The 20886-nt window shown below is 37.1% G+C and overlaps 1 protein-coding gene across 5 annotated transcripts in view; it reads right to left on the bottom strand.

The window, feature by feature from the left end:
- The window catches only part of TOX2 (TOX high mobility group box family member 2), a 244244-nt gene that overhangs the window by 135131 nt on the left and 88227 nt on the right, over positions 1 to 20886 (bottom strand). For all 5 annotated transcript variants that reach the window (XM_081948603.1, XM_081948599.1, XM_081948600.1 and 2 more), the window contains exon 2: positions 17566 to 17631. In XM_081948603.1, the coding sequence (XP_081804729.1) occupies positions 17566 to 17631 (66 nt within the window). The remainder of the gene's footprint in view (positions 1 to 17565; positions 17632 to 20886) is intronic.

The following is a 20886-nucleotide window of genomic DNA, read 5'->3' as shown; positions in this document are numbered from 1 at the left end:
ACACTTCACGTGATCTTGATTCTCTCCCTCTGTTTTTTGTAGCCTAGAACTGTGTTGGCTTTTTTGGCAGCTGCTGCACACTGCTGGCTCATATTTATTTGGTGGTCCACTAGGACTCCAAGATCCCTCTCACAGTTACTACTATTGAGCAGTTTAGAACTGTCAAGTTCTAGTGTAGTGGCTATGATGTACACTGTAGCCAGAAAGATCCAGGACTGGGTTCCTGGAAATTCACAAACTGTCTCTGGTTTACTCACTGAAAGATTATTAGTACAGAGATAAAATTGGGAAACTACATGCTTTGTATGCTACCTTGTAGGATAAAAATTAAAAAATAAATCAAGAATGCCATCAGCAATTTCCTAGGAACAAGCTCCAATGAATTCAATTGTACTTTCAATTGAAATTAACAAGCATGTACATTGTATAACACACGATTGTAATGTTGAAAACTTCAAGTGTTTTTTTTTTAAACTTACCCCCTTAGTTGGAATATATTTGCTTCTATGATTCAGGTTTAGTCTGATGTTCAGCCCCAATGTATTAGGCAACTGATTTTAATTATACTGTATCCTTTTGCCTGGAGACCTGTTTCATTTTACATTAAAAACTTCCATCTGCTGTCTTACTGCAATATATATTAGATAATTTTTTACAGTGAAACAGCATGCTTATTTCGAATATTTATATCATCTTATAACATGCAATACTAAGGAGAGAAAAACCCTTTGACTTTCAACAAATATAACATTTTCCAAATTCTCATTAAGCCCTTATTATACTATTATTTATTTTTACATTATAGGTTGCTTACCAACACATTGCAATAGGCAATGCTTCATAAATAGCAAAACTATTGTGATTATAAAGCAAGCACCCAAATGCAATTTATTAACAGATAAACCTTGGCTAACCCTGAATGAAGACATTTAGTAGCAAAAATGCTACTCCAAAATCCCATTTTAAATAAGTCACTCAGACAGCTGTGCCTTTATAAAACACATTAAGCACCACTCAGAGCCCATATGGCTCAGGGATATATACAAATTATACAATTTCTGCCATCTGATCAAATGAGAGGGACATATTGACCTTAGAAATGAGTTAAATAAGAGTTGTAATTCAGCACCCAACAGAGGACACAGTCGTAATGCATCCTGACATCTGATCAAGCAACCTGACCATTTGACCTCATATTTAGCTCTCAAGAATGGCAAAGCATGGTTTGTCTTGCAACTTCCTTCAGACCACATTGCAAAGAAGATGAAACTCAGGATTTATTTTTGGATACACATGCTGATATGTATATCTGAGCAATCGGGATACAAATATGCATATTAATTTATTAAAAGCAGAATTTTTTAATTCTATTTCAAGACTGCTCCAAATGGTCTACTGTTGATGATGCCTTTATCTACAGTAATGAAACTATGCATTTTACTTCTTTGATACCTTGAAGCCATTCTGCACTGGCTTCAGTTGCTTCAAATCACAGACAAGATCCTTTCTGATTATGGTAAATCAGAATCTCACAATTGAGTGATTTATTTTACATATGTACAGACTGGTTTTCTCCAAAGTTGTCAGTCTATTAAGTATTTTCTATCGACGTGATTTTCTTGTCAAAGTACACCATTGTTTTCTCCCACACGGTATGAATTGATGCATTTGCCATACTCACTACAATGGCCATCTGCTATATCACTGTTGACAATATGGGTGCCTGCTTGCTTGCTTTAGCTGGGACAGCAGGAATGACCTTCATGCCTTGGGTGACTCTGATGGGAATGTTCACTCGTGAAATATACTCCCAATGTTCTTCATTCATCCCTCCCAGGAACAGAGAGAACTCCCACCACCACCATCTCCATGATGGAGCAAAGAACTAGCTCTTTAGAGAAGGCTTTAATGCTGAAAAATGTAGAAGAAAGGGAAGAAAAGGACGATTGACAGCATGGTGGATGGAGTCAGTTACAATGGTAATAAATGCACCATTGAGAGACCTGATGGATGAAGTTAGGGACAGCTCATCATAGAGAAAATCTATCTATGTGGTCTCTAAGAATTAACAATGACTTGATGACATATAGCCTTTTTAAAAATCTATTTAGGATTCCTTAGATTATAAGCCTATTTTTCCAAAAGAGGAACTATGATAGCAATAGCACTTAGACTTATATACTGCTTCACAGTGCTTTATAACCCTCTCTAAGCGGTTTTACAGAGTCAGCATATTGCCCCCAACAATCTGGGTCCTCATTTTACCACCTCAGAAGGATAGAAGGCTAAGTCAACCTGGAGCCTGGTGAGATTTAACCTGCCAAATACCAGGCATCCAACAGTCACCAGAAGTAGCCTGCAGTACTGCACTCTAACCACCGCACCACCATGGCTCCTTATCTTGTCCTGTGTTTCAGACACAAAATGAATGGCAGGTGATTTCCAGCTTTTGTTTGTTTTTAAAACTGTCGTTTCTGCAAAACTCTGTTTGGAACATATAAGTTATATGTGTGTTAACACTCAATCTATATTGACAACATCAATGCTTTTACTTCTGTCAGTTGTTCCACAACTAGGCTAAAAATGTTTAAACATATAATTGATTTTTTAAACGTTTAAGTAAATCACAAAATGTTTTGTTCTTTATTTGCTGTCTTGAAAAACAAAAATGTAGAATTTTCAGTCCAATATAAATTGCTTTACAATTTAGCTATTAGAAAATACCTATTTAAATTGATCTCAGATACATATACGTATATGATTTTCAAAGTTAGTATTTCCTTGATGTTCTTCTAGGAAAAAAACTGTAGCCTTTCTTTATAATATTCTGTCATAAGAAGAGTACTATAATAGCAATTTGCTTCAATAATTCTATTGCAGGAAAATATTCATTTTCACTATGGGTACACTACATGATAAGCTAAACAGACAGATCAAACATGCAGTCTTTGGATCAGAGAATTATTCTACTCTCTACAGCGATCTAATCATGCCACTAAATAAAGTTATCCAGAACTAGGGTGTTTGTACTTTGTGTTTCATATTGATTGGTTTTCTGGACCTTTGCTTTGCAACTATGAACAAATTCCTGATCTCAGTTACTTAGTGTTACCCCTTATTTATACTTTTGGTGAATGAATTTTTGAGACTGTTTTGTTTAACTCTTGATCTGTAGCTAAACTACATTCTTACTCACTGCTCTGATTACTGGTGATTAGGTAATAAGGCTTAGCTAGCTTTATCCACCTACTTCTAGTGGATACTCAACACGTGGCATACTTCTAAGGCTAAGCAGATTTGATCCCAACAGTTAAAACCAGCTGCATATTAATTCAGTCATTCAAATAACAAGTCAACTGAATATTGTCTCCAGCTTCTAGCATTAAAACTAACCGAATATATAAGCTTAGTCCTTCCCAATTTAATGTCTTCTTGCTGGCTGGGAATTCTGATTTACGCCCAAACGTATCTGGTAGATACCAAGTTAGGAAAGTTTGGTATACATCTTAATTAAATTAATATCAATTCATAGCTAAATGGTTTTTAAACCAGTGTTATGATGTTATAATTTTGTTTCTTTCCTTTCTCTTTGTTTTTTGCTTAAGGAGAGATTATTGCCATTATAATGCATTAAATCATTTTCCCACTGCAGCACTGTACCATACTGACAAATTCTAACAAATACAGAATGAAGGACCACTGATAATAAATCTAAACTGTTTAGATCCTAACATCACCACTCCAATAAGAGATAGGCAGACAATCTCTATGAGAGAAAATTGATTAGGGTGAAGAATGAAAACCTGCCTCTTTTATTAGACACAATAGATTCTTCGCTCATCTCTGAGGTCAAATGGCCATCACTGTTTGATCACATGTCAGGTTCCATTAATACCTAGGCCCCTGTTGGGGATTGCATTACATTTTGCATTGACTCATTCCAAGGGTCAAAACCCCTTCTGATTTGATTGAGCATGAGAAATTATTCTCATGCAGCACACTGTGATTTAAGAGTTTCAACTTTGTTATTATAGTACATGCTGGATACTTTTGACAATGCAGCTAAAAATGTACAAGCCACCCACTTTAAAACAATTCTAGTGGGAATGAAACTTTTGCTGTCTTTCAACCTTGCTTTAAATAAATCAATGTAAGTGTAAACTTCACTTCTTTTCAAGGAAATATCCTTACAATATATTTTCTCTCTCTGTGTGTGTGTAAATATATAGATATTTTCCAAGTTATATTTTCTATCACCAATTATTCTAATTCAGATTTGATTTAGCAGTAGCAATCTTCTTACAATCCTATGATGTCTACTAAAACATTGCTCCTATATTCAGCGTCATAAAATAAAGAAAGATTGCTCAAAAATGGATCGATTTTAAGCAGAATTTGCAAAGTGCATAAAAATCGTACAGAAATATAATTTACTTCACAACCATGTGACCCTTTGGGTCGTCTTTTGAAAGAAAGGTAGTGCAATCTGATATAATCATAATGAATATTATATTTTAGTCTGGCCATTTTTCCCCCCAATGATGGATGGCCCCATGATCATATAAGAAGAGTATATACCATAAATAAAAAATAATTGTAGTGGCAAACAAATGGTAATTATTTACCAAAGCAGAAAGACCACAGGCAGGCAAAAAAGCATTGGAGGCAACTTCCTACCAGTTTCCTTAATGACTTTGCTTATGGGAGGCTGGTGGAAAACATTGAAAATCATGATCACATGACTGCAGGGATGATGCAACAGCCACTTTTATAAATAAAACTAAACATCATTGAAATATCAATTCTACAAAAGTAGTAAGTCCCTGATTTTTTTTATACATTCCTTAAGGTAGCGGATTTTAGGGACCTTGATTTAAAAATGGTTGTGATATAATGCATTGTTTAGGCTAACTTGTGGATACAAGCAGACAAACACAATGAGAGTTTTAAGAGTATACTAAACACATTGGCTCATCTTTTCAAAGATATTTCCTTACATAAGCAGAGAAACAGAATGGCGCAAAAAGGAAGTAGGAATGGGGCAACTTTCAACTCCCTGCCAGCTTCCCTCCACTGATGCTGCTTGTAGAAAGCTGGCAGAGAGCATCAGAAATCATCCTCCTCCTCCTGAGATGACCCCAGTCTGCTATTTTGCAAAAGGGAAGGGGACAAAATGAGCTGTGATCTATGAGGAAAACTGCATTCCTCTTCCCCATTCTGGTGTGTCCCCAAGAGTCCCAAATAACAGGAATTAACAAAGGCAAACAATCAAGCAGAAAACAGCACCCTAATCAAGGAATTAACAAGGAGAAAAATCACACTTCCATCAAAACTGGCAGGGCAAGCTACTGCATATAAACAGGGAGCAAATCACATACTCATTAGTGGAGTAATGAAATGTCTGCAAGCAAGCAACCTTCCACAATTGAAATTTTTATTAAAGGAAAAAAATAAAATAAAGCAAGGAAGGTTACGTTTTTAGAAAAATGTCTATGGAGATTCTCAGTCATCCAGGTCATGATTATCCCAAAGGTGATTTTTCAAGAGGTAACCCAGACTTTCTGGTTTTTCTTTGAAAACCTTTCGCTTCTCATCCAAGAAGCTTCTTTAGAGCTGAATAAGCAGTGAAACATCTTTTTCGAGAAGCCCAGTTGCTTCTCGAAAAAGCATATTTGGGGTTTTAGATATAATTAAATCATGTGTTAGATCAACAGAATGGGTGTCAGCTTATAACTTTGAGATTTTGCAGCACAACTACTTTTTGCAATGCAGTGGATATATGAATTGGCTGTAAAATCTACAAAACGTTCATTGGCATTGGCATATACCTCATCCAAAGCTACTCTGTAGTATCTATGGAGAGAATAAAATACACAGCTAACTTAATATTCCAGCATCATTGTGTGTGCATGTATGAAATACCTCTTCTCCTATGCAGATCATTATCCAACCCATTCAAGCATACAAGATCAAAATAGTTTTCTATTTTAATACTGAACTTACATTTCAAGTATTTTTGAATTAACAGCAGGAATAACACTGTTATTATTCTTGCCATGCTCCAACCCACCTCTTCTCAATTTGCTATTTTTTTTAATATAGCCTGGATAAGAAACATATAAAGTTGGTCAGCTGTGTTGGTTTGCTTTTTGTGCTTTGATTTTCCCCCTAGTCAAATGAGCTGATATAACCTTTAATAAACAGACCAATTTATTTTAAATCTTTATTTTCTCATTGCAAAATGAGTTATTTCCTCTAAAACTCTTGCCTTTAAATCAATAACAAAAAACTATTTTTTTCATTGAACAATCTGCAGTATTTAGTATTTATTTAGTATTTATTTTTAGCCTGATGATATTTCTTATACTTTTTTCTGCTATCAGTGTGTAAAAATCACATGCCCTAACAGGCAGGACTTTATGAAATTTTATTAATTTCATTTAATAATTATTACCCCATATTCCTCAAAGGATTTTTCTTTCCAAGTTTATCCAAAAGAAAGATTTTTTACAGAAGCTTCTTCATTGAAGAAACAGAAATAATATATTTGAGTATATGATGGGGTAACTTGACAAATGATATTTGTGAAAAAGATCTTGGAACAGTAGTTGATTGCAAACAAAATACTTCAAGAAAGGTTCAGAGAAATTGAAAACAAGTTCAAAGAAGGGAAAAAAGATAATCAAGGGATTAGAAATAGCTGAATATGTTTAGCCTTGAGATCAGACAATTGGAGAAGCACATGATAACACTCTTCAACTATCTCAAAATATCACAAAGGGTTAAGACCTGCTTTTTTTAAAAATTCCAGATTGCAGGACCATATTATCAAACTAAATAATGGAGAAACAGATTTCAAGCAAGTGTTAAAGAAAAAAGTCATGTCAGTAAGAGTTGGAGAACATATGAAGTAGAAAATGTGTTTTATTTCAAACCCCAAACACACAAATTTCTGTTCTGTTGAATTCTTCTGGGCAGGTTACTCTTTGGTTTAACTGAAACTCAGACCACGATGGTTATTTTGGGTTTCATTTGAACAAAATCTGGAGGACCTTACAGTGCAAGGGAAGCAAGGCGGTGGTTCAAGTTTCAAGTTTATTTGATTTATAGACCGCCCCCTCTCCCCAAAGGGACTCGGGGCGGTGTACAGGAACCACAGAAGTGGTACCCCCACTTCTCTCTTACCTATGCATCAACCTGCCTAATTTTTTTTGCCCTATTTCCTTTTAGCTTATTAATGCTTTGCCAACACTGATGACCTTGCCTTTTTCATACATCCTCTATTCTGAAATACCTCTGGTCAGAACATGCATGTTTTAGGTTCACACCTAGATAAATTATATGTATTTTGATTTGGATACAATTTGGTTCATGGAACAGTTTGTGCACCTAATAGCAGTTTGACAATCACCAAGGAAGGTGATGAGTTCTTCATTCATTCAGTGGTAATTTTAAAGTGGAAGATACAGTTATTTAAGCTGAATTTCTACACTGACTCAATAGCTAAATCAGCTGCTACCAACTAAATTATTGCTTGCTTATATTTCATGATTTTCAAATTTCACATATTTTTTTTTGTGAAAGGTCTGATCTCTGACCAGCAGAAATTTACATGTACATGTTCACACCTAGGAGAAATATAATTGTCATTGGTTGCAATAGCTTTTTATTCTGGGTGCCTTCAATATCTTCCTTCTAACTGTTGTATAAAATCTTAAATTTCATAACATCAGGTCATGTAAGAATTTCTACTGCTTCAACCAAAACAGTCTGATTAATCACTTGAGCATAACAGATGTGTTCTGTAAAAAAAAAATGCTTGCTTATGTTGAGTCTTCTAGGAGTGGATTTTCTAGTCTAAATCCCAGACTAATTCACTATTTAAACCAGCTTTTGAATTAAACCTTTAAAGCAACTAAACCTTAATGGAACAAGATTGAAATCTCAAAGCCATAGTGAAGAGCTTTGCTCCATGCATAGGCCCTCAAAAGCTCAACACAGGGGACTTCCGGTTCCGGCAGCTACGGCGACGGGCAAGGACTTTGCCCGCTCCCGCTCTTCGGTGGGCTTCCCCCGTCTTCGGGGGGGCACAGGACGCCCCGAAGAGGCGCCCTGCCGAAGGAGTGGCTCGCGGAAGGCTCTGGCACCGGCAGCGGCTGGTGGGGGCTTTTCCGCTTTGCTCCAGGCACCGGGGAGCAGTTTTGGAGGACGCGCCTGCGTCTCGCCCCATGCCGATCGGAGAATGCAAAACTGAAGGAAGCAGCGGCGGTGCGGTGAGATGCTTCCTCTCTTCATCCCCTTACTTTTGAATTGATAGACTTTTCAGCAATTTTAAAAGTTAATATTTCGGATTTACTCTTGGAGGAGCGGCTAGAGGGGAGGGGGATTCCCCCCCCCTTGGACAAGCGGCTTGTAAAAATTCTGCTATCGCCCTCAGGGGAAGGAGGAGGGGGGAGAGCCAACTAATGATGCCTCACCCCAGTAAAAGTGTTTTTCATGGGACTTAGTTCCAGAACTTATTGATGATCTGAGAACTTTTTGAACTTTTAAAATTTTTCTTATGCCTCTGAGCCCAAAGCTGGCAGGGCAAGATGGCACACTTCCGTTGTCTTCATGAACTGTGAAACCTGACTCCACCTTTAAAATTCAGGCTTCCGGTCTTTGTCTCTGTGTCACCTAGAGGAATCTCTTGTGGATTGTTATTTCCTGAACTCTTTGGAGAAAAAACTTTCATCTATTGCTAGAGTGACTAAAGAAACTCCCACCTGTTTGGATCCTCTGCCTTCTGGACTCATCTGCCTGCTCTACTTCTCCAGCTGCCCAGTTTCTACACTGACTGATCTCTTTGTTTTATAAACCATGTCTCCAAAAAGACCACCCCCGGGAAAACCTGGCTTTGCTACTTCTGCACCGACATCTGCAACATCCAGTCCTGCCACACAGTCAAAGATTACAGAACTGATGCAACCTAAGAGTACAGAGATGGATTTGCAACAAATGCTCCAGCAACTCATACAGGGCCAGGAAGAAATTAAGAAACAATTAAAAGAAATGAAGGAAGAAATTAAAGAGAACCAAGCCCAAATTTATAAGAACTCACAGAGACTGGACCTTGTGGAGGGTGGGGTGGCGGAGGCGAGAGGGGGGGTAGAGGCTTTACAGAAGGGAAACAAAGAACTTGATATCCAACAAATGAAAACAGAGTTTGAGAGAATGTCCTTTTATCTTAGATTTCAAAATGTAATAGAAGCAGATGGGGAAAATATAAGGGACATTATGACTAATATTCTAGCTGAATACATACACAAAGATAAACAGCAGATGGAATGGGAGATAGATCTGGTTTATAGAGTGAATTCAGCATATGCCAGAACACACAATGTACCCAGGGAGGTTCATATTAAATTCCTTAGGAAAAGCAGAAGAGATGAAATTCTGGGTGTACAAAGGGGGCAAACACTGACATATCACGACAGGGAGATAACCATTCTGAAGCAGATCCCCAAAAAAATTAGGGAGAAAAGGAAAAACTATTCGCAATTGGCGAATAAACTATACCAGAAGGGGGTGTGGTTTAGATGGTTGATGCCTGAAGGTATGCTGATATTCTGGGAGGAGACAAGAATCAGAATCAACACACCCATAGAGGCACAGGCCTTTATGGAAAAAAATAAAGCGAACCTAGAAAAAACAGAAGACACCACAATGGTCACACAGGACACGGGAGGGGCCGGAGCTCTGCCAGCGGGGGGTGAAGGGGCAACACTAAGAAAGCTCAGATCACAAAAATGAATAAGAAAACCACAATGTTATAAGCAGACCGAAAGTACTAATGAAATTATATCTAGACTATATATCATAACTATATAAACTGATTGAAAACTATTTTTTCTAGAATTAATATGTTGATTTTTTATGATTATGTATTAATGTTTTATATTTAGATGTATCCTATGAGTTTGGAGGGAGGGGGCGTCTGCCACACTTGCAACTGCCAAAATTTGTAACCATTCCACTTACCCTTTTCCTTATAAATGTTTTAAAAAACCAATAAAACTTTTTGGAAAAAAAAAAGCTCAACACAGGGCTGGCTTTTGGCTAAAGTTGAGTAGGCTTTGGCCTAGAGATCCAAAGCTTGCGGGGGGGGGCACCAATGCTACTTCTCCTTCTGAATCATTCTAAAAATACAAATTTCCACGTTGGCAGAACATCAGTCAAGCTAGAGATACTATATTATCCCGAGCTGGCATCCTAATTACATCTTAATTTAAAAGTTCCACAAACAGCAGAAATGAGAAGTTTCTGCTTGCTTTAATTGCAGATTAATGTGTTTGCTAAATCTGAAACTTTGTTTAGTAACTATACCCAGCAGACACGACTATTCTTTGGTATATTTCTAGAAGTGTAGTTAAGATTAACATCAGTTGGCCCAGATATTCTAGGCAATTTCTAGGTACCTAAAATCAGCCCAAACTTTAATTATCTGAGCAATGACACCAGAACAGGAGATGTTTAATGTCTGTGTTTGCGTACTTTCTTTCTACTTTTCTTAAAATAAGGTTTTAAAAACTGAAAGAGCTGGTATTATTAGATACGCCCATTAATGTAAAATTTATGTACATTATGCTATTCGTACAGTTTGAGTTCTTCCATATAAAGAACATCATATTCTAATAGCACAAACATTACAAACAGAATAAAACATTTTGTATATCCCCCCTAGGCATTTAGAGTCTGAGAATAAGAAATTAATGGGGGGAAATCAAATACCTTTATTGCGCAAAATAATCATATTACAGTACCGTAACTGTTAACTTCATCAAACTTTTATTCCTATCTTATTTCATTTTTTCTTTGCCAGTTATTTTTTCTCTGCAATTTCTGTTTATATTATCCTAAAATATTTTTCACTCACAAATTATATTATAGTATCTTTTTATTAATCTTATTTTTGACAGAGCATTTCTGCGTTTCCAATTCTTTGTATTTATTACAAAACATCAAGCAGCAATAAGATGTTTCTATATAGCAACAAAGAAAGAATCCGATCATAAAAGGTAGCAAATTGCTAACTTAAGTTTGTCAGCTGTAAGAATAATATAACTAATGGTAATTGTGCTCTCCCCATCTGCCACTTTCTGGAAAACCTCCACAATTTTTAACAGCACATTCTGAGATTCTGAGATTTTCAATGTTTAAGATATCACCATATTTTTCGGAATATAAGACACACCAGAGTATAAGATGCAGCAAGGTTCTGAAGAGTAAAATTTAAAAGAAATATTTTTTTGCACTCTGCAAACCTCCCAAAACAGCCCGTTTTTCACAAAAATTGGCTTGTTTTTTTCCCAAAAAAGAGCATGAATAGCCCTTAGTAGGTTTGTAGAGTGCTCCTGGAGCGGGGGGACAAAAACGAGCAACAAATGGCCCATTTTTCACCAAAACGGGCCCAGTTTTTGTCACAAAAAGGGCATGGATAGCCTTTAGGAAGCTTATAGAGTAAGGTGACCAGACGTCCCGCTTTTGGCGGGACAGTCCCGATTTTTAATAATTTGTCCCGTGTCCCGCGGCGTTTTAAAAAAGTCCCAATTTTTGGTAAGGTGTGCAGCCGCGCACATGGCAAGAAAACACCAGGCAGCAGTTTGCAACTGCTGCGCAGTGATTTCTACTGTCACAGGCTCCGAAAGCTGGGGAGGTCCTTTGCAGGCAGCTAGACCTGGCCACCCACAAAGGACCTCCCCGGACTTGTTTTGATGAGCGTGAGGCGACTGACGGTAGTTTGTGCCGGCCGTGCCCGTTCAAACTATTGTCAGTCACCCCATGTTCAGCAAAGCAAGCCTGGGGAGGTCCTTTGTGGGCAGCCAGTCCTAGCCACTTGCGCCTGGCGCTGCGGCTGAAGTGAACCTCCAAAGCCCCCGCCACCACTAGAATAATTGCTGCTGCCGCCTCCTCTTCCTACAGCACCACCACATTTGCTGCCCAGCGCTGCGGCTGAGGTGAAGCCACCAAAGCTCCTGCTGGCACCCCTGCCCATGGCAGCGGCGCCTCCCCCTCCGCTCGGAGCACCTGAGCTGGGCCCCGCGTTACCCCTGCCCCCTCCTCCTCCACCATGCTTTTGAAGCGCCATGAGGCCGCAGGAGCCAGTAGGAAGGCGGCGGAAGGGGTGGGAGCAGGAAAAAAAGCCTCATGGCTTCTCAAAAGCACGGCGGAGGAGGAGGAAGCGGCAGGGGTAACGCGGGGCCCAGCTCAGGTGCTCCAAGTGGAGGGGGTGCCACCACCACCGCTGCCATTGGCGGAGGCGCCAGCAGGAGCTTTGGTAGCTTCACCTCAGCCGCAGCGCCGGGCAACAAATGTGGTGGTGCTGTTGGAGGAGTTGGAGGAGGAGGTGGCAGCAGTTATTCTGGTGGCGGTGGGGGCTCGTCGGCATTTTCAGCGGCAGCCCTGCCCCCGGTGAAAAAACCTGAAGATGGAGCAGATCCACGCAGATGATGTTGCCACAACATGACTGGAGGAAGAATTCTGGGAGTTGAAGTCCACAAGTCTTAAAGTTGTCAGGTTTGAAGACCCCTGGGGTTTTTTTTCCTAAAGGGTTAGGGATGCAAGGATCTTGTAACTTGACAGCTTTAAGGCTTGCACTCTTCAATGCCAGAGTTCCTGAGCCAACATTACTGGAGGAGGAATTCTGAGAGTTGAAGTCCACAAGTCTTAAAGCTGTCAGGTTTGAAGACCCCTGGGGTTTTTTTCCTTAAAGGTTTATGGGTGCAAGGATATAGACCAAATTTTTAATCAAGAGCCCTCCCCACCCTGGTCAATGGTGTCCCACTTTACCAATGTTAAAATCTGGTTACTTTATTATAGAGTGCTGCTGGGGAGGGCAAAAAATGGGCCGTTTTTAGCTTATTTCTGCCCTCCCCAGCCCCCAGGAGTTCTCTTAAAACTTTCTACAGGCTATGCACAGCCATTTTGGTGAAAGGGCGGAGTTTCGGGAGACAAAAAATGCTGTATTCAGTGTATAGGACGCACCTAGATTTTCAGCCTCTTTTTTGAGGGAAAAAGGTGCATCTTATACTGTGAAAAATACAATATATGGTGAATTTAAACCATTCAGCAAGTTTCCCAACCTATACAATAACAATACATCAGTTTAGAAAAGTTACTTCTAAATGAATTAGCAGATAGTTACTTTGGATCCCCAGGAAATCCTGTGAAAACCTACTATCGACAAAATGGACTCATTCTCAATCATAAAGAAAGCAGAACATGCTTCTGAGTAATGTAGATGCAAACTGCCATACAGCATTTCAGATTCAATTTCAAAAAACTGCTTTGGAGTACCAGAGAAACACCTGCCTACAAATGCTAAAACAGCTGTCTGTTCCCAAAATCATATGGTTGCCCTCTGGAACTTCTGTATAATTCCAGAAAGAGTCTCAATTATTTTAAAGATTGGCAGACAGGTTCCATCTCTGTAATATCAACAAAACTAGAGTACCTTGCCTAGCTCAAGCAGATTCACTATTAGTACATCCTTTTTAACATAAACAGTTTAGACCAAATATGAACTGAGAAGCCTGCTTTTTTAATATGGTACATTCATGACTAAATAATGATCGGCATATAGTATAAATGTAGATAGTGAAGCTGTTAAGGTTTGGGGACCTTAAAAAGAAGGGATAAAAATAGATATACAATTCCCTGAAACTCTTCGTACTCTTCATGAATGCAAAATTTTAATTTCAACTCACTATATTAATTTTGCTTCAATCTTGATTTAATTTTAAAGTGGCTCTAGTATTTTTACACATCTTTGAAAATACATGTCAAGCAACCCAAAACGTAGCCTGTAACATGTTAAATGGCTTAAAACAAATGCAAAAAAAATGGTCAGCTGAAGGAAGATAATTTATTTTATGATCACATGTGGTAGACATATTCAAAGCATTTTTAACAGCTTCAGAAAGCCAAATAGACATAGCAGGATATACATTACTAGTAGGTCCTTTAATTTACCTTACATTAAGACATATATTACTAAATAAAGAATGAATTATCAGGCAGATTGTCGCAGCATGAATCTCAGAGACAGAATGGCTAACCAAATTATGACATACTGCTGTGCTGGTGAAATTAGCATCTTAATCAAGAGTTAAAGGAGACAGAAAAAAGTTTGACTGTGTTTCTTGACTGTAAGGCAAAAAGCAATCAGTCAGGAATAGACTACATTATTATATTAGAATTATTCCTAATTGCCGTAGTTTTAGAAGCAACAAATTATATCAGCTGTTAAGGATTTTTAATATGCCTCACACGCTTATAACTATCCCTTTCCTTTCATCTTTGACCAAGTAAAATTAGGTTCTGTATAGCAAATCAGCTTGTAGAATATTTAATTCTACAAATTGCAATTTATTAACCATTAAAATATGCCTTCTTCACTCCCTTGAACAGAAATTATCATTCCATAAAGCATCTAGCTAACTATCGCCTTAATATCTTATCCCCCCCCATTTTTTTTGTATAAAGGACTTATATGAAGAAGGCTATTTGATTATATCATAAGGCAACCTGCCTGTGCTAGTATATCATTGTAACTGGATGACAATGAGCTTTTCTACAATTTGGTTTGCTGGTTAAAGCACCAGACAAGAAAATATGAGTGCAAGTCCTGCCTTAGCCGTGAGAGTCAGCTGGGTGACTTTGGGCCAGTCACTCTCTCTCAAACCAACCCATCTCATAGGGTCATGGCTGTGGAGAAAACAGAAGAGGAAGGTGTTTGGACATGTTCACCATTTTGAGTTACTTGTAAAAATAATAAAGACAGGATACAAATCAATATATAAATATTGTTCAAACAGGCTATTGGTGGGTTACGTAAAAGCTTAGTAGACTTACAAGAACAGCTAGGATCTAAGACTACAGTTTCATTAAATATTGGATAAAACTATTCAGATATCAGTAATACTGAAAAAGGCATTAAAAAAATGAAATACCATCCAAGATAAAATAGTAAAAAGGAATTAAACAAGGTGAGATTAGTGTAACATTAGAATTGTACAATCAAAACCCATTGCCAAAATTACATTTTAATTTTCCTATAGAAAACATAAGAATGTTCCATACATTTTTCTAGGAAAAAATGTTCTAAAATTTGAGGTCATCACCAGCCAGATATGACTATCCTTTACAGTCCCCTTTCGTATATTTAAAAAACATGCCCATGGAGAAGATCAGAACGCAGTAGGAAAAGCACATTTTCCTGAGAACCTGAAGTACATTTACTGTAACATGTTATCTTTAATAAATTATCCTAATAATTGACTTGGCTTATCCACAAACATGAATTTGGAATTTTTCATTGCAATGTGAAAAAAACAATGATTTCCATGATTGACCAGCCTGAAACTCTTCTAAGAGTAGAATCCATAGGTGCACATGGCACCTTAATGACCCCGTAGCAAGATTAAATGCATTAGATATGAAAGGGGCAAAGTATGTGAACTGAATTAAAGTTTATTCATGCCATGCTAAAACAAGAGACCCCATTCAACCAACTCTATTTTAGATGTATTTTTAAGGGAATCTTTATATAAGGTAATACACGTACAAAGCTTTAAAAAGGAATAATAAGCAGCATCAGTTCTTAATCCAAATTTTTTCAGCCCTACCATTCAGCTGGCTTTGTGCCTAAGGTGAGACTACAACTCACAACTTCCTGGATTTTTGTCTGATGCCTTAACCATTATGCCAAACTGGCTCTTAGAACCTGTCACTGATTTTACTTTTTAAATTGGTATGCAAAATGGTTCTTTACATTTTTCTATCAAAAAATAGAGCATCGAGCTGCTCTGTTAATAAACAATTTTTGAATTTCATTTAGAAGCTCAGCTGTAAATTTCTGTTTCCAGTCACTTAAATAAATGAGATTCTAAAGATCTGCTATAGTTATGAACAATAAAATAGAAAATCCACTAGCTGTATCCAGACAAGAACTCAGATATTAAATGAAAGCATGAATGCTTTTAGTATTTTGTTAAATCAGAAATCTAATTATGGGAATAATTAGAATTCTTCTTTAAAAACTACATCAAAATACATTGATTTTTAATAATACTTTTTCTAATTTTATTTTCCATTCTTGCACTTAGCCTTAATCCCACTCTCAAGGATCTTTTCTGCAGTGTAATAAATATATTTTAAAAAGACTATTCTATCATCTATGAGATTACAGAACCAAACCAAAAAAGAGAGCATTGTAAGCCATGTTTAAAGAAGAACGGAGCTCACAGAAATTCCCTGTTCATATTCTTCCTTTGTTTGCATTTTTTTCCCCTCTTGGGAAATCTCTGAGGCTCCATCTTTGCTATCATTCCACAAGGAGATTTAAGGTTTCCTTTTCTCTTTCCATTTCCAAAAGCTGATACAGCAAATGATCCCCCTCCTCTCCCCGGCTCTGCTGCCAGTTGTTTTCTTGGTTTTATTTTGGTTATATATTCTTACATTTCATTATGTTGTGAAGTTTTACTATATGAACAGTTCAGTTTTCCAGTATAAATCGTTTTAGAAATGTATGAAGAGAAGTTGGATTTAAAAATACAGGCCCTAAATATAATAATATATAAATAAGTGAAATTGTCATGGTTGAAAACATAAAGAATTGACAAATACTACACAAATTATTCATGGTAAAGAATATGCATTTGCATACTTTTTCAATGTGTACAGACTTATCAGAATAGGTGGTGTGAATTTAAGAAAAGGACAAATTGCCCATTTGGAGAATATATGGCAATTGCTGCAAGAAACTTTTTAAAAAATCAATTTTTATATATATTTAATCTTCCCAAAAGCAAGCAAAATTTCAAAATTTCCTTGATTGGAACTTTAATAAATTAGAATCTTGGCAGGGCATGCTCTGCATGGTATCCAGCTACTCCAACCTCACTGCGAAAGATGAAGAAAAATGTATTTGAATACAGGGAAATTCTGCAAAAGTATTTGAAAAAAGTGAGGAAAAGGCATAAAATTAATAGAATTTACTTGGGGTTTACCACCAAAGTATTATTTAAGGCACTAGATTATTAAGCAAGAAATCGAGTTCTCGTTCTGCTTTAGTCATGAGACCAGTTTAGACCAGCCATTCTTTCTGAGTCCTAGGAAAGAGGCAATGGCAAACCAATTTTAAAAAACCTTGCCCAAAATATTGCAAGGACTAGGCCAGGCAGCTATGAGGAGTCAAAGATGACTTGAAGTTGCATGTGCACATACATACACACTATCATCAAGGGAGGAAACCTATATACACAAACATATCTTCTTCTATGGCTATACCAGGGTTCAGGGGCACTCAGGACGGATGGACTATGAATCTAAACAAACATTTTTTTTCTGCCTAGACTACTTATCTTTTCACATTCAATAGGCTAGTCTTTGGCGCTGGTAATCTGTGTGTATTGCTACCCCATCTTCATTTTATACCTCTAGATTAGATTCTGTCTTTAATATTGCATAAGCAAATTATGAGGATATCCTAAACCAACACATCCTTGAAAAGACAATTCATTTTACCTGATTTGCTGAGAGGAATTCCTGGTTATTGTCATTCATTCCCATATACATGTTCTCTCCGTCAAACTGGAATGACAGGGGAAAAAATAATCAAAATGCAAGTATACAGGAACCGTCAAGAAATTGCTAAATTCTATAAGCAGCCGGTCTAACCGCTTGATTGATTGACTGTTTGATTTATTGCTGAAAATAATTCTAAATGTTACAGAAATTAGCACAAAATAAACCAAAATCTCACCATGGGTCTTACAGACCTTTTATGTAAACTGGTCTGTAGTTATCCCCAAAAGTTGTAACACCACTGTGTGCAATTGAAAATCAGCATGGTGGAAAGTTTTTAAGATTTTACTACTGTAAAAGCAGGGAAATAAAATTTATAACTCCTAAAGAAAAGGGCTGCTAGTAGAAATCATGTTATAAGCAGGAGGATTAGGAAATTAAATTTAAAATTAATTAAAAAACCAGGTCTAAGAGACAAATTTTCATATCACACACTTGCATGAAGGAAAACATATGTTGGTATACAATAGATTATTCCCCATACTAGTTATTATTAAGGTAAAGCCCTATCAGGCATTAGGAAAGAACCTTTATGAATAATAGATGGATCTAAATCACCTTCACCTTAGTAAACCTTAGAACTGAAACTAAATAGTTTGGACCAGGTTATCAGAAGATCATCTATTTTCGTATTTCTATCTCATATTACTGGGGCCCAAAATATCTGCATTGGAAATGTTTCTTAAGCTGATCTTGAAGTGAGGTACATGCAAAATGATGAAAGGGTGTCGTTTTTGTTTTTAGAAGTAAGGTCCTGTTTGCAGAATTCCTTCCCAGAGATACTGCTCTAAAATCTATTTGCTCCAGGTTCTCTTGAGTAATAATAATAATAATAATAATAATAATAATAATAATAAATTTGGATTTATTAGCCGCTCCCTTTCCAAGTAGGACTCGGGGCGGCGTACAATGGAGCATATAACATAAAATACATAACAACACCAAACGTACATACATACACAACACATATACATATACACGGAGGAGGAAACAAATTACAACAATAGACAGTTAAAAATCTACTTTAAAATACCCCAATTGTAAAAACCCAATAAAATTAATATTTAAGAACAATTTAAAAAACAGTTTGGAGGAATGGGAAAATTACGATTGCGATTGAGCCAGGCCGGATAATTGAAAGAGGTGGGTCTTCAGCTGTACACGGAAGGAGCGGAGATCGGAAGTAATCCTGATGTCACGGGGGAGGTCATTCCATAGGGCTGGGCCCATCACAGAGAAGGCTCTGCTCCTGGGTGTCGCCCCCCGACACTGTTTGGCGGACGGCACCCGGAGAAGTCCCTCTCTGTGTGAGCGAATTGGTCGTAGGGATGTGTGGGGCAGGATGCGATCCTGCATATAACTAGGCCCTGTGCCATGGAGCGCTTTAAAGATCATAATCAAAACCTTGAAACGCACTCGGTAGACCACAGGCAGCCAGTGCAGCTCGCGCAGGAGAGGTGTTACAGGGGAGTATCTGGTCCTCCCCATAATCACCCGCGCGGCCGCGTTCTGGACCAACTGTAGTCTCCGAGTGCATCTCAAGGGAAGCCCCATGTAGAGAGCATTGCAGTAATCCAGGCGAGACGTCACTAGCGCATGGGTGACTGTGCGTAGGGCATCCCGGTCCAATAAGGGGCGCAATTGGCGCATCAGGTATTGAGTATTGGGCAAAAGAGAAGAAAGGAAGGTAAACAGTAAATTTGTTGTCTTCTTCTGTTCTTTCTTATGGACAGTGAGCTTGGTCATAACAAATGGAAGGTTTAATGGCAAAATCTATCCTGGAGAATCCTTTCAAAGAACTAAAAGTAAATTTATTTTCATTAGTATCATATTAAATATTTAAAATATTTATTTAGAGAAAGAAGAAAACTATAGGATAAATTCACTTGTTATGAAGAAAGAGCTATTGTAGTTCATTTTGCTGTTTCTTATATTATTTTTAATATTGTCTGGTACTTTGTGAGCCGCCTCAAGTTGTTACTTTATTGTTAAATAAACATAATAACCATTAAATCATAATTATTATAATTAGTATATTTAAATGATCAATTGAGGGTTTTGAGCTATGTTTTATATTATAACTATATAATAATTTTCTTACCATGATAAATTTTTATTTGCCAACACAGCAAGTTTTCTGTAAGTTTCTATGCCCTACATACTTTGATTTCTCATTCATAAAACGTATTTAAAACATTCATAAAATATAAGATTGTGAGCATTTCACCTGCCTTGTATCTTTTGCTATTATAACGTAACAAATATTCTGATTATTTTATGTACTTCAGATTAAATAATTAAATGTCATTGGTTGACCAGCATCTACATTTAATACAAGTATCAGTTGTTGAATATTAGATGGAATTCAGTACAAAATAAAAAAATGGAGAGTTGAGATGAATTAAATTGTTGTAATGAAAAATATGAAACAAACATCTAATAAATGATTTAGTCATTGAAATAATTTACTGCCTTGCAATCCAATGGAAATAATGTAGCTAAAATCCTTAGAAGAAGGACTGTCTACAGCAAGTGGTTTCCAATTTTGTCAGACCACCTAACGTGTTAATTAAAAAAAGAAAGATCCAAGAAACCCTGATCAAGAGGCAAAGCTCTGGTGGTAGAATATTGGCTGCATTTTTTTTCTCCCTTAGTTTCTTGCAGAACTATAGGCCACTGCAGAACTGGAAAACTGAACAACAGAATCATTTTTATTAAATGGGTGTATAAATTGGTATGATTAATTTTCTTTTATTTTCCTTAAATATTCTTGTGGAGTTGTATACATGCAAAACTATTTTCTTCCCAAAATTATTGTTTTGCTACTTTACAGTAGGCCCAGTAGGACTTGATAGATATAACTGTCCAGCTATACAGGTGGTCCTCAACTTACAATCATGACTGAGCCTCAAAATTATGTTGCTTAGTAAGAAATTTTTTCAAGTGAGTTTTGTACCATTTTATGACTTTTCTTGCCATATTTGTTAAGTGAATCACTGCAGTTGTCAAATTAGTAACACAGTTAAGTGAATCTGGTTTCCGCAATGACTTTGTTTGTCAGAAGGTTGCAAAAGGTGATGACATGACCCCAGGACACTGCAATCATCATAAATGTGAGTCAATTGCCAAGCATCTGAATGTAAATCATATGACCGGGGATGCTGCAATGGTCAAAAGTGTGAAAAATGGTCACAAGTCACTTTTTTCAGTGCCATTGTAACTTTGAACAGTCACTAAGCAAACTGTCAGATTTCCAAAAGA

Source organism: Natrix helvetica, assembly GCF_964273705.1.
Source record: "Natrix helvetica genome assembly, chromosome: 3".
NCBI classification, from domain to species: Eukaryota; Metazoa; Chordata; class Lepidosauria; order Squamata; family Natricidae; genus Natrix; species Natrix helvetica.
Note: the sequence above shows the minus strand (reverse complement) of the source record. Positions and strands in the feature narration are given on the sequence as shown.